Source organism: Eumetopias jubatus, unplaced genomic scaffold, assembly GCF_037043125.1.
Source record: "Eumetopias jubatus isolate StellerSeaLion01/CBP00866 unplaced genomic scaffold, mEumJub1_p1.0 scaffold_3, whole genome shotgun sequence".
Taxonomy (NCBI): domain Eukaryota; kingdom Metazoa; phylum Chordata; class Mammalia; order Carnivora; family Otariidae; genus Eumetopias; species Eumetopias jubatus.
The window spans coordinates 73,550,679-73,568,956 of NW_028274809.1; the positions used below are offsets into that span (position 1 = coordinate 73,550,679).

Below are 18,278 nucleotides of genomic sequence, written 5' to 3' on the forward strand. Positions count from 1 at the left end.
ATACCTTCTTCACCATTCCTTGAATTATCTTCTGGAATTCCTGTTAGACATATTTTTAGAGTCTTTTGATTTATTTTCCTTGCTTCCTAACCACTCTTTCATATTTTGTATCACTTTATCTTTTTTCTTATGTTCCTGTTGAATTCTTCAGTAAAGTCTTTATTCTGTAGAGAATGAGTTGTTTCCATTGAGTTTTAAGAGTTAAATAATTTTTTTTCAGATCATTCTTTTTCATGTCTATCTGTTCTTGTTTTATTTCTTTGTTTCAGATTTCTTGTTTTGATCAACATTGATCTCATTTCTTCCTCTGAAGATTATAAATATTTTTGTTTTAAAGTCTTCTTTGGACACTGTTCTATTTTCTTTTCTTTCTTTCTTTTTTTTTTTTTTTGGAGAGAATCCATGTACTGACTATCAATTTTGTTGTCTTTCATACCTTTTGGAGTTTATACTGCTCACTTCCCATGCATGGTGGTCTTTCCCTTCCACTCAGTATTGTACTTGGGTTGCCTCCACCCTGCATTTTCAAGGCTCCCAATCCAGAGCCAGGTCTTTCCTCTAGGATTCGTGTGCTGAGCCAAACAGCACATCCACTGTGCTAGCAGGAGGAGCTACTTTTCAATGCAGCTCTGCTTTTTACTGGGTTGGTAGTCCTTGGGAAGTATTTTGCTACATTGCACCTTTATGCTGCATTTATCTACTCCTGCCTCTCCAGGCATGAGCTCTACATGGGCCATAGTCACCATCAGCAGATTTTCTCACCCTGCTTTTCATGGTAGTAGAGCTTAGCCAAGGTTCAAGCAAGAAACTTGTCTCTGTCCTCTGTCTCAGATGAATAAGTGCATTTAAATTATATATTGCCACAGGATCCAAATCCCTAGCTACCTGTTTCTGCTTCTCCAGGTCTGGCAGATCTTTGGGTTCATTCTTGCTTATCTTCTTGCATTCCTTTTCCTTTTCTAATCTTGAAACTATGTGATTTCCAGTTCACCGCTTGAACCAGAAATGTCTGGATCTGACCTATAACCAGGGTCAAGTTGGCTCCCCCTTCACACCATGACATTTAGTTTGTGTGTCCTGTATAATTATGCATTCATATTGCAAATGAGGTTATAGCCATGAAGCCACAGCTCTTCTTTAGAAATGGTGGTCCCTTCTGAGCCATGTTTTCAAGCTTAATGACTGAGCCACCCAGGCGCCCCCGACATTTAAATATTTTCTAATGTAAAACCACCCTTGCATTTCTAGAATAATCCAACCTGGTCATAATTTATAATCATTTCTCATAACCTATGATTCAGATGTTTAACATGAAAACAGCACATCCACTGTGCTAGCTGGAGGAGCTACTTTTCAATCTAGCTCTGCTTTTTCCTGGGTTGGCAGTCCTTGGGAAGTATTTTGCTACATTGCACCTTTATTTTCTAATCTGGAACTTTGTAGGAATGTTAGGAAAATTAAACAGCATGTTATCCATGAAAGCACTGTAAAAGTAGTAAAGATGGAAATGTGTAGCTATATGTCTCATGTATATTGAAAACATTAGAAATATATCCAACTCAAAATATCCATCTGTGTAGTTGAGTTTTATTTCAGGAAGCCATTTTTTGATATATTCTTTCAATTCAATATTTACTGAGCAGCTGCTATGTACCAGGCTCTGAGCTAGGTACAATTCGGTGATAGGGCCCGGTATGGTTAGATCTCCCACGTGTTTTAATTTTTTTCTAATGGGGAGAGGTCTCATTTGTCTAAATATACAACTGTATTGTTAATAACAGGCAGAAACAGATTATGAGGAAAATGGGGAAGCTGAGACAGAGACTAAAAACTCTTAGTCGCTTTGGCACATCTGCTCTTTACACTGGTGTTTTCTTGGTTCAAGTGATGACGTACTTAAATGACTGGGCCAAGTCAACAGATGAGATATTTTAAAACCTTTATTTTCACAAAAATTAGCTATCCGGCACAGCATGACTTTGTATTTCTGAATAGCGAGTGCAAAAATACAATCTCCGCTTCTCTCTGTATTTAGTTTTGACTGTCAATCTATGCTTATGCTCCTCTCCTGGATTCTATTCTCTTGCAGGAGATAGACCCCTTTCAGAGAGAAGGAAGGGGTTAGATCCTTGCTAGTTCTGTTCACTGTGGGTCCTTAACCTTGACCTTCATAGGACCACAGTTGACACAGATAAAAGGAGCTGGGACTCAGATAGCCCAGCAATCTCGCAGCCATACCGACTCTCCTATAGTGCAGAAAGAACAAGAAATTAACTGAGCCAGGCATTTTATGGCTTTGATTTAGTGCTTGCATATTATATAGGTAACTGTAAGGACTGATGCTAAATGTTACTGTTATCAAGGCTTGGAAAATCCTGCCCAGTGATTGTTCAGTCCCCGAACTGAGGAACCAGCCATTCTTCCCTTAAGCAGTTGAGGACCTTCTTGTAATTTTATGATTTTCTTTTCCTTAAGCCTTCTTCTTCCAAATGTATTTTTCCCCCCTTTTCCTTTGTAGCCTGCATCTACCTTTCCCAGACTGCTTCTTACAAAGAAGTGCTTGTTTCCAACTAGGCTCCCTTTCCTTGGGATTAAGTGTCCATAGGCAAAGCTGAGCCGTGCCTGCCTGCTGGGCCGCCATGGGGATCTGAGTGGGCAGGGAAAGAGGCAGGGCAAAAGCCAGAGGGCGGGAGGGAGAGTGAGCTTCTACCTGTCCTTGACAGATGGCCTCTGCCTGGTTGCTTTGTTTCTCACCACCTCAGCCCCTTTGATGGGTTGGGTTATGCCTCATGAGCAGTCTTGACCGTGACAGCAACCACTTCATTGCCACCCGGGGCCACTGCGCTTGCATGTGCTGGGCAGCAGAGGAAGGAAGCAGTTAAGAAGTCAGGGTGTTTAGCAGTGTTCTAAGTTTAGCCCTCCAAGGAAGTCTTTCAGACAGTCTGACTTCCCCTTTTTGCTGTGAAAAATACATAGGTGTGCAGCAATAAACACAGCTTTAATGCCCCAGGCTTACAGAATGATGCTATTTGTTGAACATTTACTAAGCTCTAGTCACTGTTCTGAACATTTTACATCTACTAACTCTCCTCATTCTCGGGACAGTCCCAGGGTTTCAATTCTGTTATTGCTTTCATCTTACACATCGGGAGGGGGTGGGGAGAAGCCTGGAGTGTAAATCCTTCCCTCAACAGCTAGTAAATGGACACAAACCCAAACAATTGGGTTCTCTACTATTTAAAAAAGTATATAAATAAATAAATGTCATGGTTTCCATTGTCTGTTGTTTCTATTGAGATGAAGTCATTGTTTCAACTTGTTCGTGCTACTAGATTGTTTCTTGAGAAAGTAGTATTCCCAGTATCGCCCTTTTGTGTAGAAAATAGTCTTTCCAGTGAATGGGAGGGGTTGTTACTGCTAGAAAGAAAGGAAAAAAAATTAATGACAAATCTCATCACCTAGAAGTAAATTGCTATCTTCACTGGGGATTCCCAATTATTAACACTTTTTTTTTTCTTTTTTATCAGCAAACCTTGAAGAAAAAATGGGTGGAGTTCAGATCGCTGCAGTTACAGGAACAGCGTCTGCTTCATGGTAAATGTGATTTCCTGTTTAGAAACCACAGTAACATTCATCTTTTTGGTATTTCTGCCTCTAAGTTGTTGTAAGATTATCATCAGTATAAGAAAAAATTGTCTAGCGTGGATCAAGAATACTAGTCTGTGTTTTTTTGGCATGACCTTTGGAGTGACCTATGTTTTCGGAGGGTGAGTAGGTCAAGTCATATCCCCTCCTTCATGTATATAACACATATACACATGAAAACACGCACACACTCCCATGTGTGCACACACTTACAAGAGGCACCTGGAGATTTTAGAAGAGCAGTAGGAATGATAGATAGCTGATTTTCCTACCACTACAGTAGATGAATTCAATTTCTGAGAACGTTTGTGGCTCAAGGGTTGTGTAGTTCTCAGAAATTATTGAGGCTGGAATGGGAGCATGCTTCTTGGGTAGAGATCCTATCATTTGTTCATATTATACAAGTTACGTGAATGCAGAGAAATGCCTCTTCATGGCCTGCAAACCTAAGACAGAAATACCAATGATCATTCTAACAGTAAATGCATGGCTCTTGCTGTTGTGTGAATTCTGAAGGGAATGGTTAAGTTTAAAATTTGTTGATTTGGGGGCACCTGGGTCGATCAGTCAGTTGAGTATCCAACTCTTGCTCTTGGCTCAGATCTTGATCTCAGGTCTCAGGTCATGAGTTCGAGCCCCATGTCAGGTTCCATGCTGGGTATGGAGCCTGCTTAAAAAAATAAAATAAAAATTTGTTGATCTGACATTTGCTACATGACTGGTGTAGCCTGAGGAATGAACTTGTTTGTACAAATAATTCACTGAAGCCACTAGCTATGTGGGTGTGAAATGTAGTATACCTTCTTAACACTGAGCTAAAGTCTCTATTTATAACCTAGAATGTTTGTTTCAAGTAATAATTTATTTACAGGAGAAAAAGATACATTTAATTCATAATTAAGCACTAATGTATGACTTAGAGGTTTGTGTTTATATTCTGTTTTTTTAAATGAAACTTCTATATAAGTTACTTCTCTTTTGTGTATTTTTAAATTAATATGCTCAAAAATTCTTAGTAGATTTTGGGGGGTTCTGAAGTTTCCTAGCCGGACAAAGGTATAAAATCCAGCCACTCCTGGATTTCTGTAGACTTGAGGGTGTTTGGGAAACCTTTTCCCCCATTTCTGGAACATTCTGGAGTTGGAGATGGGGTTTGGCCTAATATGTATAGGCAGTCCTGGGCTTCTATAGGCATAGCTTGTATGGACAAGGTCTTTAGTTCAAGATTAAGGGAAATGACTCTTCATTAAAGCCATTGTTGTACCCATTTTTTTTTTTTTTTTTGAGAGATTGAAGGAGTTCTGTAGTTTACTTTTCCTAGACGCAGAATAAATATACAGGGCATGAGATTCTCAATTGCTTTCCAATTCAAGAGAATTCATCAGCTCATTGCCAGATGAAATAAGTAGGTTTTATTAGTAAAAAGGAAAGCATTCTGACTAGTCAGTGCAGAGCTGGCCAAATTCAACCTTGCAGATTAAGTGGAAAATCTGTCTCTTTTTGTATTGCTAATCAAGGACAAAGGAGAGCAACAGTAGAGAAATAAGCAGCACAAAGTAAAACCGTTTCTGAGTGTGCAATCTTCTATTACTTTTCCTGAAGCAGAGTCACCTTCTAAACTGTCGTTCTCAGCCTGGTATAACAAATAATCCTCTTGCACCGAGTAGCATTCCAGCCAGCTCAGATAGAACACAAGCACGTGGGGTAGGGACCGGATGTTGGTGTGCGATTAAAATTTGAGTTTGGAGAGCCCAGATATAGGTTATGAAAGGTTAATGAAAAAATTCAGCCAAGCAGATAAAACTCAGCTTCCACAAATGAACTGTTATTTATTTGAGGACAGGGCTGTTTTCTGGGTATGGTACCATTCCAGAACATTTAAGTATTAAAGTATTCTAGGAAGAAGCATGGACTATTGAGGCTGGAAGATATCCTCTCTGTTTTAAACACCTTTGAATTCTCTATAATCAGCCTACGGGTGCAAGTTGTATAACTATGTTTCCCATACACTTCGAGTGATGTTTTAATAATTTTATAATTATTTAAAAATACAGTAACTGAAAATCAGAGGAACTTAATGGAGTAAGACGGCATTTTCTCAAGTATATTCTTTATTTTTTTTCCCAAGTATATACTTTAGAATGCCATTTCTGTGAGCACATTAATAAAAGGTTGCAGGGTCACTTCTGTTTAAGAAATGATACCTTTGGAGATTGACAAGTCACACCGGCATACTCTCAGAGGAGTTGACTGTTCTTATGTGAAGAATCTATTTCCATTTATTTGATTTAGCATGACTATTTGTGACCGTGGAACAGTTTTACATGGAAGCCAGCCCATGAACAATAGTCTGGGAAACACCACTCTGAGGTTTTATCAAATGACCTCATAAAGAGTCACTTATTCATACGGGTGAAGCTCAGTGAAAAATATTCTTCACCTTTACTCTTTCTTTCCTGCACCGTTTAAAGAGAAATTTTGGTGTGTTTGCTTGTAGGGAGTGATGCTCATATCCATTCCACAGTGGACTTTGTTTTCTGCCTTCCAGGTGACACAGGTAATTGCCCAAGTTTGGAAAACATGGACATAGATGAGTCGGTTTTGTTTGGAACCCTGCCAGGGCCAGGGCCCGCCCTCCTGGACCGGAATCGCCTATCCAGTGAGAGCAGCTGTCTGAGCTCCATGACGATGGACAGCGAGGACGGCTACCAGACATGTGTGTCTGAGGACTCCAGCAGGGGAGGCTTCAGTCGACAGACGAGCACAGATGATGAGTGCTTTGTCCCCAAGGATGGGGACGATTTCCTGAAGAGGTCTTCTTCGAGGAGGAACCGGAGTGTTAGCACGGCCAGCAGTGGGTCCATGTCCCCCTTGTGGGAGGGCAACTTCTCAAACATGTTTGGGACCCTGCCCCGGAAAAGCAGAAGGGGCAGTGTCCGGAAACAGCTCTTAAAATTCATCCCTGGCCTTCACCGTGCAGTGGAAGAGGAAGAGAGTCGCTTTTGATGGGTTGTCCTGACCTTTCTTATTTCGTAAATATCTCTGGACTTGTTTAGACTAACTCCACCCAGCCTGGTGGGAAATTGCAGATGGATTGCAAAACTGAAACTCCATACCATGACGATAGATAGTGACCTTTATTTAAATTTTTGTATCATAAGGTTTGCTTCTTAAATCATTTTTTGTAACCAGAAAAGCACAGGTGATAAACAGAAAGTAGGGGAACTAGGTAATAAGTTGGATAAGATGACAAATTAAGCACATTCCTGCTCATCCTAATGCTGCCTGGGAAGACAAGGGTAATATTTATTTTCTAGATTGTGTGAAAAATTGAGAACTTTTCAGTCAAGTGTAAATAAAAGAGTGATGGAATATAATTATTTGGGATACCTTCCGTAGGTTCATTGGTAGGTCATAAAACTTTGCTTAAGATCAGTAGCCTCCAGGGAGGCTTCATAATAGGTCATTTTGAATGTTTCTGTTTACATCTGTGAAGGATTATAAACAAAGAGGATCATCAGCTATTTTTCACATCCACTGCAACAATAAAGCAGGAAGTATGAGATACAATAAAGCAGGAAGTATAAGACTCAATATGAGGGTTTGGGAATCCATGGGAACGTGTTGTCTAAGATGGGTGCTGAGCAAGATTATAAGGGCTTTTTAATAGACAGCCTAAACAGAATGGGAGAGAATGTCATTCTTACTCAATTCAATTTTTGTTCTGCCTAAACATTGATGGCAAGTCTAGAATTCTCAAGATCCTGCATACAGCTTTGTAAAATTTTTTTTGGAGCAGATGTCTGGAATTTGAAAAATTAGAGCCAGGAAAAGGATTTTCCTCCTGTAGATTTTTTCACATTACTCCTCACTTTATGTTATACATTCCCAACAGTTATTGCCTCAGCACTCTTGCCTGTTGGTTATGTTGGTATCACATCACTTCTAGCCTTTCAATCACGTTTTTATTCAGTACCCATTCAAGTCCATGATTTCCCTGTTCTGGTGATACAGCTGCTCATGACCTATATTCTAGAGTAGATAATGCAGACAATGTGATAAATAGTCCTTATTGATTTAAAGCTCTGTGTGTGTGTGTGTGTGTGTGTGTGTGTGTGTGTGTGTTTGGGAGAAATAAAGACATTTGATAGGTGACTTTGAGTGTAACCACATTTAAATAAATTGAGTAAAGAATGAGTCATTTTGAGAAAAGAAAGGGGGAGTAAGGAAGCTTGTAGGGTAAGAAATGAATATTAAAATAAAATATAAAAGATTGCTAATTGGAACCTGCTTTCTATTAATTATTTCAACTCCAAATCATCCAGTGGGCTCTGCTTTGGAATCATTCACATGAAAAGCAGGATGAGGTGTTTTGAAGGAACAATAACAATGCTGTCTACCATTTACTGAATACCTAGCAGGTTAAAGATGCTTTCCATGTGATCCTGAAACAACCCTGTTAGATGGGTGTTAGCCATACATAAGGAGCAGGAGTTTGGAGAAGTTCCCATGGCCAGCGGCAGGGCTGAAATTGGAAACCAGTTCTTTCTAACTCTGGCCTAGTCTCAGTCTCTCTAGATATTGTTTACTCTTTTGCTGGTTCTGTGTGGTCATCCCTACAGGACTTCCTCCCACCCCACATCCCCCACCCCTCATGGAATACTTAAAACACACAATTGTGGATACTGCATGGATAAAAATTGTCTTTGGTTAATAAGAGAAAAAACGGACATTTAGAATGACTCTTTCTCTTGGCCCCCACAAGCAAGTTTTCAAATATAGGCACATTAATAACTGCACGATTAACAATACATTTATTTTCAACAAAGGCTTGCAAGTCCAAATTGTGATTGGACTGACACTGCTTATTTCCCATCTTAGACTAGAATTATCATGTTAAAGATCTGCTTCCATGAAAGCAACGTATCTTGTTAATCCCATCTTGCCAAATCCAGGGGAAAGAAATAATCACATTTATTTGAGGAAAGATGACTTTAAATTCTTCTACAACATGATCAGGGTTTCGAGAACTTCCACAAGTCGTCCGGGAAAGCAGATTATAGGTCATTTGCTTTTCTCATGGCTCGAAGTGTTAAATATAGTGTAATTCTTCCTCCTTACAGTAAATATCAAACCCAAAAAGGTACAGGGAAGGGAGAGAGCAAGTTCCACTGTAGTCTGAGGTAAGAAGCATTAGAGTCAAGAGTTTGAGATGTTCTGGAAAAAAAGAAAAGCAGTTTTTAACCAAAGTACAGGAAGGAAGGGTATGTCATGTTTTGTGTGTTCACAAGTTGTAAGAAAACTAGTTACTGTTTAGTGGAAATGTAGGTAAATTTCTCACAGCACAGCTTTTCAGACTATCTGACCTCAGTGGGAGTTGAGAAGATTTCATTTCTCTAATCTTCTGGGGCACAATGACTCACTTTGATGTAACTTACTGGGAAATGAATTGAAAAGTGAAGTGTTTTGTTTTTTGCTTACCCCCAACTTGTCAAATATGTGATATTGGTGGATTTCATTAATTGACAATTGGTTATGAAATTGCACTTTTGTAGCATGGTATTGATAAACCAAATTCGAATCAAGCATATTGAGAATTACTCTGTCCTGTGGCTAAAGGAACACCACCCACCATGTCCAACAGGTTGGTACTCTACTTTTTGAAATGATCTTTTATTCGTCCCTTTCTGCTTTGCACTACTTTTATAGCTTAGTTGCATGTACAAACAGTATTAAAAATCCTAGTTTGAACTGAAGAAATCAAACTTGGGTAGAGTTTGTGTGTACTGATCATATAGTGTAAGTATTTATGGATTTATATAATCTAAGTATAGTCAATACGTAACTATATTGAACCCTTCAGATCACAAGATTATTGGTACTTTATATCCATTTCTTTACAGAAATATGGGCAATAAAAAAGTTGATACCTTTCTGAAATAAAGAATGCTCTTTTTCAGTGTCAGATCTCTCTTGTCTCCCTTTCTCTCCCTCTGCCCCATCTCTCTGTCTCTCAGTCTCTATCTTTTTACCTACTTACCTTAAATGAAATGATTGTTTTCAAGGCAGTTTTTTTTTTTTTAAATCTGGGGTGATGTCTTGATACCTACTCTCTGAGGTTTTTTCTTTAATTTTTTACAATTTAATTTAATTTTATTATGTTAGTCAAAAAGGCATGGCCTGCTTAATTGAGGCTTTGTACTTGTATTAGCTTTCTGATGCTTAACAAATTACTACATACTTAGAGGTTTAAAACACATTTATTTCCTCAAAGTTTCTGTGGGTGAAGTGTCTGGGCAAATCTTAGCTGGGTCTGCTCAGGGACTCATGAGGCTGCAGTCAAGGCGTCACCCAGCATTGAGCTCTCCCCTGGAGGCTTGCCTGGGGAACGATACACTACCAAGCTCCCTCAAGTTGTGATCAGAATCATTTCTGTGTGCCATAGGATTCGTGGCAGCTTGCTTAGTAAAAGCCAGTAATGGAAAGAGAGACACTGCACGCGAGACAGTCTTAATGCAATATAACCACAGGAGTGACATCTTCTCAACTTTGCCACATAGCGGAACATAATGACACAAGTAAGAGCCTACCAACTATGCCATGTTCCGTTTGTTAGACACAAATCATAAGATCCATCCACACCCAAGGAGCACGGATTATGCAAAGCATGAACATGAGGAGGCAGGGATCAAGGAGGTCCCTTAGGATCTGTTCACAACATCATTCAAGGAATTCACAAACTTGATAATATATTGAGTCTTTTCTAAACTCCTTTGAACAAATATAAATGGTGGATGTTATAATTTTTAATAGAGAAGTAGTAAGATCTCTGAAATTAAAGAACCTGGCCAAGATTGTATAACTAGCCAAAATGCTGAGTAGGAAACTGAATCCAGGTCTCCTGACTTTGTCTCTCAAGTGCATGAAATGATAGGAAATTTTAAAAGAATATTAAAGTGTGAGCTAGTTACTTGCCTTAAAATTCTCCTCAGGGAATTTGAGTGTATTTAAGTGAATTAGTGATTGGCATGATGAAATTTATCACTTCTATATGGGTACATCTTTATGAGCACAGGACAGGAATTCCACAGAAAAACAAATAAAATTCTCATAATCAAAACTACAAAGCACAAAAGGAAATGATCAGCCATGAGGAAAAATCAGGAGGTAGCACAAATACCAGAATTATCAGAATCAGAGAAAATAAAGCAGTTTGAAAGAATATAGATATGTATTTCTTAGGAATAGAGGATAAATAAAGAACATATGCAAAGAACATGTGCAACTCAATAAAGAACATATGCAAATATCATAATGGTGAGAAACAGGCTCCTTTCCCCCCAAGATCAAGTACAAACCCAGGATATCCTCTCACTACTTTTATTTACCATTGTGCTGAAAGTTTTAGCCAGTGTACTAAGACAAGGAAAGGAAACAAAAGTTATACAAAGTGAGAAGGAAGAAATGAAACTGTTTTTGTTTGCTGATGACACGATTGTCCATCTGGAAAATCATGAAGAATCAACAACAAAAAAAATCCTGAAAGTAATAAGTGAGGACAGCAAGGTCACAGAATATAAATTACTACACAAGCAATGAACAACTGGGATTTGAAATTAAACAAACAGTAACTTTACAATAGTACCCCCAAAATGAAACGCTTGAATATAAACCTGACAAAGTATGTACAGTATCTATATGTGAAAAACCCCAAAACTTTGTCCAAGAAAATCTAAATAAATCAAGAGATATTCTGTGTTCATGGTTTGGAGGACTTAAGAGTGTTAAGGTGTGACCCCCTCTTAACTTAATCTATGTAGTGAATACCAACCAAGTTTCCGGTAAACTATTTCATAGACCTTAACAAACTGATTCTAAAGGTTATATGGAAAAGCAAGAGATCTAGAATAGCTAAAGTGAGGAAGAAGAAGGAGAATGAGGAGGAGGAGGAGGAAAAAGAGGAGGAGAAAGTTGGAGGAATCACAATATTCAATTTCTAGACTTCCTATAAATCTACCATAATTAAGACAGCATGGTATTGGCAAAATACAGCATATAGATCAACAGAACAGAATAGAGTGTCCAGAAATCAACCCATACAAATATAGCCACTGACCTTTGACAAAGGAGTAAAGGAAGTTAAGTGGAGAAAGGACAGAGTTTTCAACAAATGGTTCTTGAACAGTTGGACATCCATATGCAAGACCTTACACATTTCACACATTATAGACCTACATATAAAACATAAAAGTATAAAACTTCTGGAAGATAACATAAGAGGAATCAAAATCAGTTTGGTTATTGAATATTGGGTTTGGTGATGAATTTTTAGGTATAATAAAAGGATGATTTATGAAAGAAAAGGTTGATATATTGTACTTTATTAAAATTTAAAAAAATCTGCTTTAGGAAAGATACTGTAAAGAAAATTAAAAGGCATAGATTGAGAGAAAATATTTGCAAAAAGCATATTTGAAAAAGGGCTTGTGTGCAAAATATAAAAAGAACTTTTAAAGGTCAAAAATAAGAACACAAGCAATGTAAGTAAAACATGTTCAAAACATCTGAACAGACACATCTCCAAAGATAATACATAGATGGCAAATAAGTACATTGAAAGAATGCAGTATCACTTGTCATTTGGGATTTGCAAATTAAAACAACAATGAGATACCACTATATGGCTGTTAGGATGACTGAAATCCCAAATACTGACAATGCCAATTCATAGCAAGGATGTGGAGCAACAGAAATGCTTTTGCATTGCTGGTAGGAATGCAAAATAGTACAGCCACTTTGGAAGAGAGTTTGGCATCTTTTTTTTTTTTTTTTTTTACAAAGTTAAAGATAGCTTTACCATACGGTTCAGCAATTGTGCTCCTAGGTATTACCCCAACTGACTGAAAACATATATCTGCACAAAAATCCCCACACAGATGTTTGTAGCAGCTTTATTCATAATCACCAAAAATTGGAGGCAACTGACATGTCCTTCAATAGGTTAATGGATAAACTGTGGTATATCCATACAATGGAATATGATTCAGGTCTAAAAAAATGAGCTATCAAGACAGGAAAAGACATGATGAATCTTAAACACATGTTGCTAAATTAAAGAAGCTATTTGGAAAGGGTTATTATTATATGATTCCATTTACATGACATTCTGAAAGAGGCAATACTATAGCAATAGTAAATAAATCAGTGGTTTCTGGGGGTCTGGGGGTAAGATGGAATGATGTATGTTTGGAGAAAGTTGAATAGATGGAGCCCTGGTGAGTTTTATAGAGTTGTCTAAGTTTACTTGGTCTACTGAAATAAAATACTGCAGACTGAGTGGCTTAAACAATAGAAATTTATTTTTTCACAGTTTTGGAGGCCAACTGCCCAGCAGCAGAGCTGGCGGTGGGGGAGGCGGCAGAATGGACATTCGAGGACAAAGCAGCCATCTGCAAGCCAGGAAGAGAACTCTCTCCAGAAACCAAACCCTGTGGAACCTTAATCTTGGACTGGATCTGGAATCATTATCCGGAACTGTAAGAAAACTATTGTTTAAGCCCGGATTGAATGCAGAATGGGACAAGACACTCTCCATGTATTATTAATATATGAAACAGCCTACTTAAGAAAAATAGAAGGACTTTGGAAATGATTAGAGTCTGTAACTCAAAGGCAAAAGAAACCATACATAAATATTGTAGTCCATTTGAGAAAATTGCTTCCCACGGGGGTAGCCGTTAATCATTCTGATACTGCTGTACATATATACTGGAACTGAACTATTAATAAATGACTGACTAATGATGGGAGACAGGGTTTTTTTCTGTTGGAGTGGTAGTTTACAGGTAATTAAGGGAACAGGCTAGGATGATCCATGTGGAAATGGGTTAGAGATAGAGACATCAATATGCACTCAATATTAGCTTAATATAGATACAGATGGTTACATAGAAAAATATTTATAAATATATACAAGGTTTAATATACATACACATATTAATTTGTTGACAGCAGAAAAGACATAGAAAGAATGAGCAAACTTAATACCAAGATATTGGTTTCTAATACCATTTCCAGTAAAAGAAACCAAGATTCCTTGGGTAAATGATTGATTCCAGGACTGTGGCAGGAAATGTAGAAGAACCTGGGTTATTTTGCAGTGCCAGAATTTAAAGAAGTATTTAAAATATAAAACAAAACCTCACAATAAGGGGGATATATCAAAGGGAGACAGAAGTCAATTGAATGAGACTACAATCAATGGCCAAATATGGAAGTTTGAGCAACAAATTAAGTAAAAAACTATTAGACTATAGCCAAAGATATAAAATAAATATCCATGGATGGTTCCATATTGATATAAAAATATGAATATTTATTATATTTATTTATTATATAATATTTATTATAAAATAAATACTAAATGGAGTGAGGAGACAAATCTGTGCAGAAGAATTCCAAGTAACTTATGTAAGATATTCCACTCTCAAGGAAGTGGAGCAAAATATCTCATTCCTTAAACATGGTTACTTCCTTCTTCCCATATATTGCATTATTTGTTTCAGAAGTACAGATCCGTGATTCATCATTCTTGTACAATTCACAGTGCTCACCATAGCACATACACCTAAGTCGGAGGGGAAGACGAACCATTAGAGACGATGGACTCTGAAAAACAAACTGAGGGTTCTAGAGGGGAGGGGGGGTGGGGGGATGGGTTAGCCTGGTGATGGGTATTAAAGAGGGCACATTCTGCGTGGAGCACTGGGTGTTATGCACAAACAATGAATCATGGAACACTACATCAAAAACAAATGATGTAATGTATGGTGATTAACATAACAATAAAAATTATTAAAAACAAAAACCAAAAAACAAAAAAAACATAGTTACTTCCTTCCAAAGAGTACTGCATGGAAAGGGGAGAAAAAAAGTAACTCTACAGCAGAGATACCTGACAAACACTATTCAGTCAGGTGATCAAGATCAATATCAATAGTGTCAGGTCATATTGAAATTAAGTATGCTTATATGATGTAGCAAGAAGGGCTACATATTTGTGGTCTTCCTCCTCAAACCCATAGCTAATAATGAGAAAAACATCAGAGAAATCCTAGTTAGGAGACATTTTACAAAATACCAACTGGTACTTCTCAACATGGTCAAGGTCCGTAAAAACAACTAAAGTCTGAGAAGCTGTCATAGCCAAGAGAAGCCAAAGTGGACAAGATGACTAAATGTAATGTGGTATCTCGGATGGCACCCTGGAACAAGAAAAGGACACTAAGTAAAAAGACATTCTGAATAGAATAGTTAGTAATAATGTATCCATATTGATTCATTAATTGTAGCAAATGTACTGTGATGACAGCAATGGGGGAAACAGGATGCAGGGTATATGGGAACTCTGAACTATCTCCAGAATTTCTCTATAAATCAAAAGTTGTTCAAAAAATGAAGTTTATTAAAAATAAGTACATGGGGGGCGGTGGCACCTGGGTGACTCAGGTGGTTGAGCTTCTGACTCTTGGTTTCAGCTCAGGTTTTGATCTCAGGGCTGTGGGAATGAACCCTGCCTCAGGCTTGATGCTGAGTGGGGAGTCTGCTCAAGATCTCTCTGCCCCTCCCCCTGCTCACCCGCGTGCATCTGCTCTTTCTCTCTCTAAAATAAATAATCTTTTAAAAAAAGTACATGGACATTGATTAAAGAGAATAAAAAGAAGGAATAGAAACTAGAGTGGAATTTTTAAAATATCAAGGTTAACTGGGAAGATTTAAGTAAATATAAACACATTTTTATTCTGAAAACACTGTCATTGAAATTAAGTCCTCTAGATGGGAGGGGCAGCACATCCAACTTAGATACAAGGAATCTGTGAACTAAAAGATCTAGGACATTACCTTGATGTAGAGAGAGAAAGAAAAAAAGAGCAAACCTTAAAAACAGGTTACAGATGGGGGGAGATAATGAAAACATTAAACATCGAATGAAACAGAAAATGAGAGAGATGCTATATTTGAAATGCTGATGAATGAGAATTTAACAGAATCCATTAAAAAAACAAACTTTGAATTATGAGAGTTGAGAAAGACTATATTATGATGAACAGGGTAAATAAAATAAACCCACACTCACACATTATGGTGGAAGCACTGAGCACTTAAGTCAATGAGAAAATCTTAAAAGCAACTAAAGAGAAAAGACAGATTACAAGGAACAATAATGACGCTGGCAGAATCAAGTTTCTAAATACACACCAGTGAGGACACCCACCACTAACTGAATCCTCCATGATAAAGAATGCCACTTTGTGATATCTTTTGTCAGACTGTCTGCTAGCCTTTTATAGGTACACAACTTAATTCACCTTTGGTGACATGTGCAATTTTCCTTCTTACAATTCTATAGCCACTAGCTGAAGAAGCTATTTATTAAAGGGGCAAGAATTTTGATTAGCAAAAGTGCTTATGTTCAATTTTCATTTGTTTCTTCAGTCACTCAACAAGTCAATGAACGATTGTCCAATTTTAATTAGTGGGAACTGTGTTAGAAACTCAAAACAAATAAAAGTCCCTCACTTCAATACTTAGAGTTCTGTCAGGAGACACATATTAGAGTATGATAAATTCTAAAATAAAGAAGATACCTAATATATTTTAAGAGCCTATTCAAGGGCCACCTAATTCAGTGTGAAGTTAGAAATGTGATCATTTTTGTACATGAACCCTTCAGGGAAGGAGTGCAAAGAACTTCACTTAAGCTACAACATCAAGTCAGATGTATGAGGGAAATTACAAATTTGTTCATCCAAGCAAATAATCTGGATTTGAAGTAAGCTTTACCTTTACTTTACAATAGTGTCAATTTAGTGATTATAACCTGAGAGCATTCTGGGCAGATTACAAATTCATTACAAATTCATTACTGATGTCCACGCTCAAAATGATGGAACGTACAAGATACCGCCTGGTACCCACTTCCCTTCTCCATTGATGTTTGAAGACAATATTTTCCATTCTTGCCACAACTGTTTATAACTCGAATCTCCAAATGCGAATGAACCCATAGTGCCAGCAAGGAAATGAGAAGAACAATATTTACACTGTTTGGAGAGTAGAAATTTTCTAATTGCCTTTTCCTCAAATGTCCAGAATTGAGTAAGAGTATCTTTCAACCTCATCACTACCTCAACTAAAGAGTGGAGAATGATAAACTAATTGACTAGACAATGCAGTTTAATACTATAAAATTACATAATTATGCTTAATTATCATAACTATCATTCTTGACCATCAATAAATGATGTCTAGGCAAATTTTTAGTGTTTTTATTAAATAAATAGGTAAAACACAGAAAAGGATAATGGGTAGGAGTCTGCTCCTAACTAGCTTGAAGACACAGTTGTCATTTCCTCACCACAGTGTGTGACTCTTTTATTTTAGTTTTAAAACTATAGACAGAGCCACTGATTAAAAACAGGATGTGGGTGAGTAGTCATGCATAAGACTTGTTGGACTAGACATGAGCTAAGACAGTGGTTCTAAAAGAACAGTCTTCAGACAAGTGCTGGCTTATTGCAAAAGAACCACCTGGGAAACTTGTAAAATGCACATTCCCAGGCATCCGATCCCAGAAATTCCACCAAATAGGCCTGGGTGGCATCCGGGAATCTTTTTAAACAAGCTCCCCAACAGAATCATACACAGGTGGCCAAGGAACCATGCTATGAGAAACACTGCTCTAGAAACTCATTATTCTCTGCCAGCTCTGTTATTGGTAAAGGGTTGGAATTGAGTGAAAAAGGAAGAAAAAAGTATAGGAAAAATTATGAAAAATGTCAAAAATTAAGTGTCTTTAGAAGAAAGCTACCCCCTAGTAATTTCCTATTAGATTTCCCATCGTGGTTGTGTGAAATCTTTACTCTTTCCAACCTCAATTTCTCCCTCAGTTTTCAACAAGGGGTGATTCTGACTCCTACTTCACTGAAATGGAAGGCATCTGAAAGGAATGCCCTCAATTCTTTTACCCCTAATGATTTCTGTCTCCTTTTCCCTCTGCCCATGTTTCTGAAAAAAGATACCGACTGATGTGAATCCATGTTTTCCCCACATCTCACATCTTTTTTACTTATCCACAGATTCCTTCCATCAGGCCTATAAATGTTTGCCATTTTTCTTTGTTTGAATTTAACCAGTTGGGCCTGCTTTATCAGCATAGAGTAAAAAGAAGGTCGTATATCTTCAACATTGAAATTAATTTTGTGAGCCTCTGATTTGCTTAACTTAGCATGAGGAAACTATCATTCATGGATCCTATTCCATCTTCCTTACGAAATTCCATGAGAATGTTGGACCCTTAGTTGGTTGTGCTTCCAAACTTCCTGAAAAGAGAAATGGAGAATGTGAAAAGTTAGTAGGCAGCCCAGGTTCCGTTACTGTTGCTTCTGTTGGTGTCACAAAATGTCATTACTGACATCCTGCCTTCCAGAGCTCAAGGCACTGATATTGTTCCTGGTCCCAAGGCTTTAATATCTTGGGATTTTTTGGAAAGAGGCCAGTCTAGGTCATCTGGTGTTTAATTCAGCCAGGAGAATGTGAGCTCCCAAGATGACCGTTCTTTTAAGCTTTAATTT

The 18,278-nt window shown here is 37.7% G+C and overlaps 1 protein-coding gene across 3 annotated transcripts in view; it reads left to right on the plus strand.

The window, feature by feature from the left end:
* The window catches only part of CYTIP (cytohesin 1 interacting protein), a 36,321-nt gene extending 22,872 nt beyond the window's left edge, over window positions 1–13,449 (plus strand). The window contains exons 7-10 of one of the 3 annotated variants that reach the window (XR_003610784.2): window positions 3,528–3,594; window positions 6,143–9,289; window positions 10,091–10,223; window positions 13,016–13,449. Coding sequence is in view for 1 of the 3 variants with exons in the window: in XM_028113028.2 (XP_027968829.1) it covers window positions 3,528–3,594; window positions 6,194–6,651 (525 nt within the window). In the remaining 2 variants the exon portion in view is untranslated. Of the gene's footprint in view, window positions 1–3,527; window positions 3,595–6,142; window positions 9,290–10,090; window positions 10,224–13,015 lie in introns of those variants that run through there. The other 2 variants (XR_003610783.2, XM_028113028.2) reach the window with 2 other exon arrangements.
* Window positions 13,450–18,278: the final 4,829 nt, after the last annotated feature.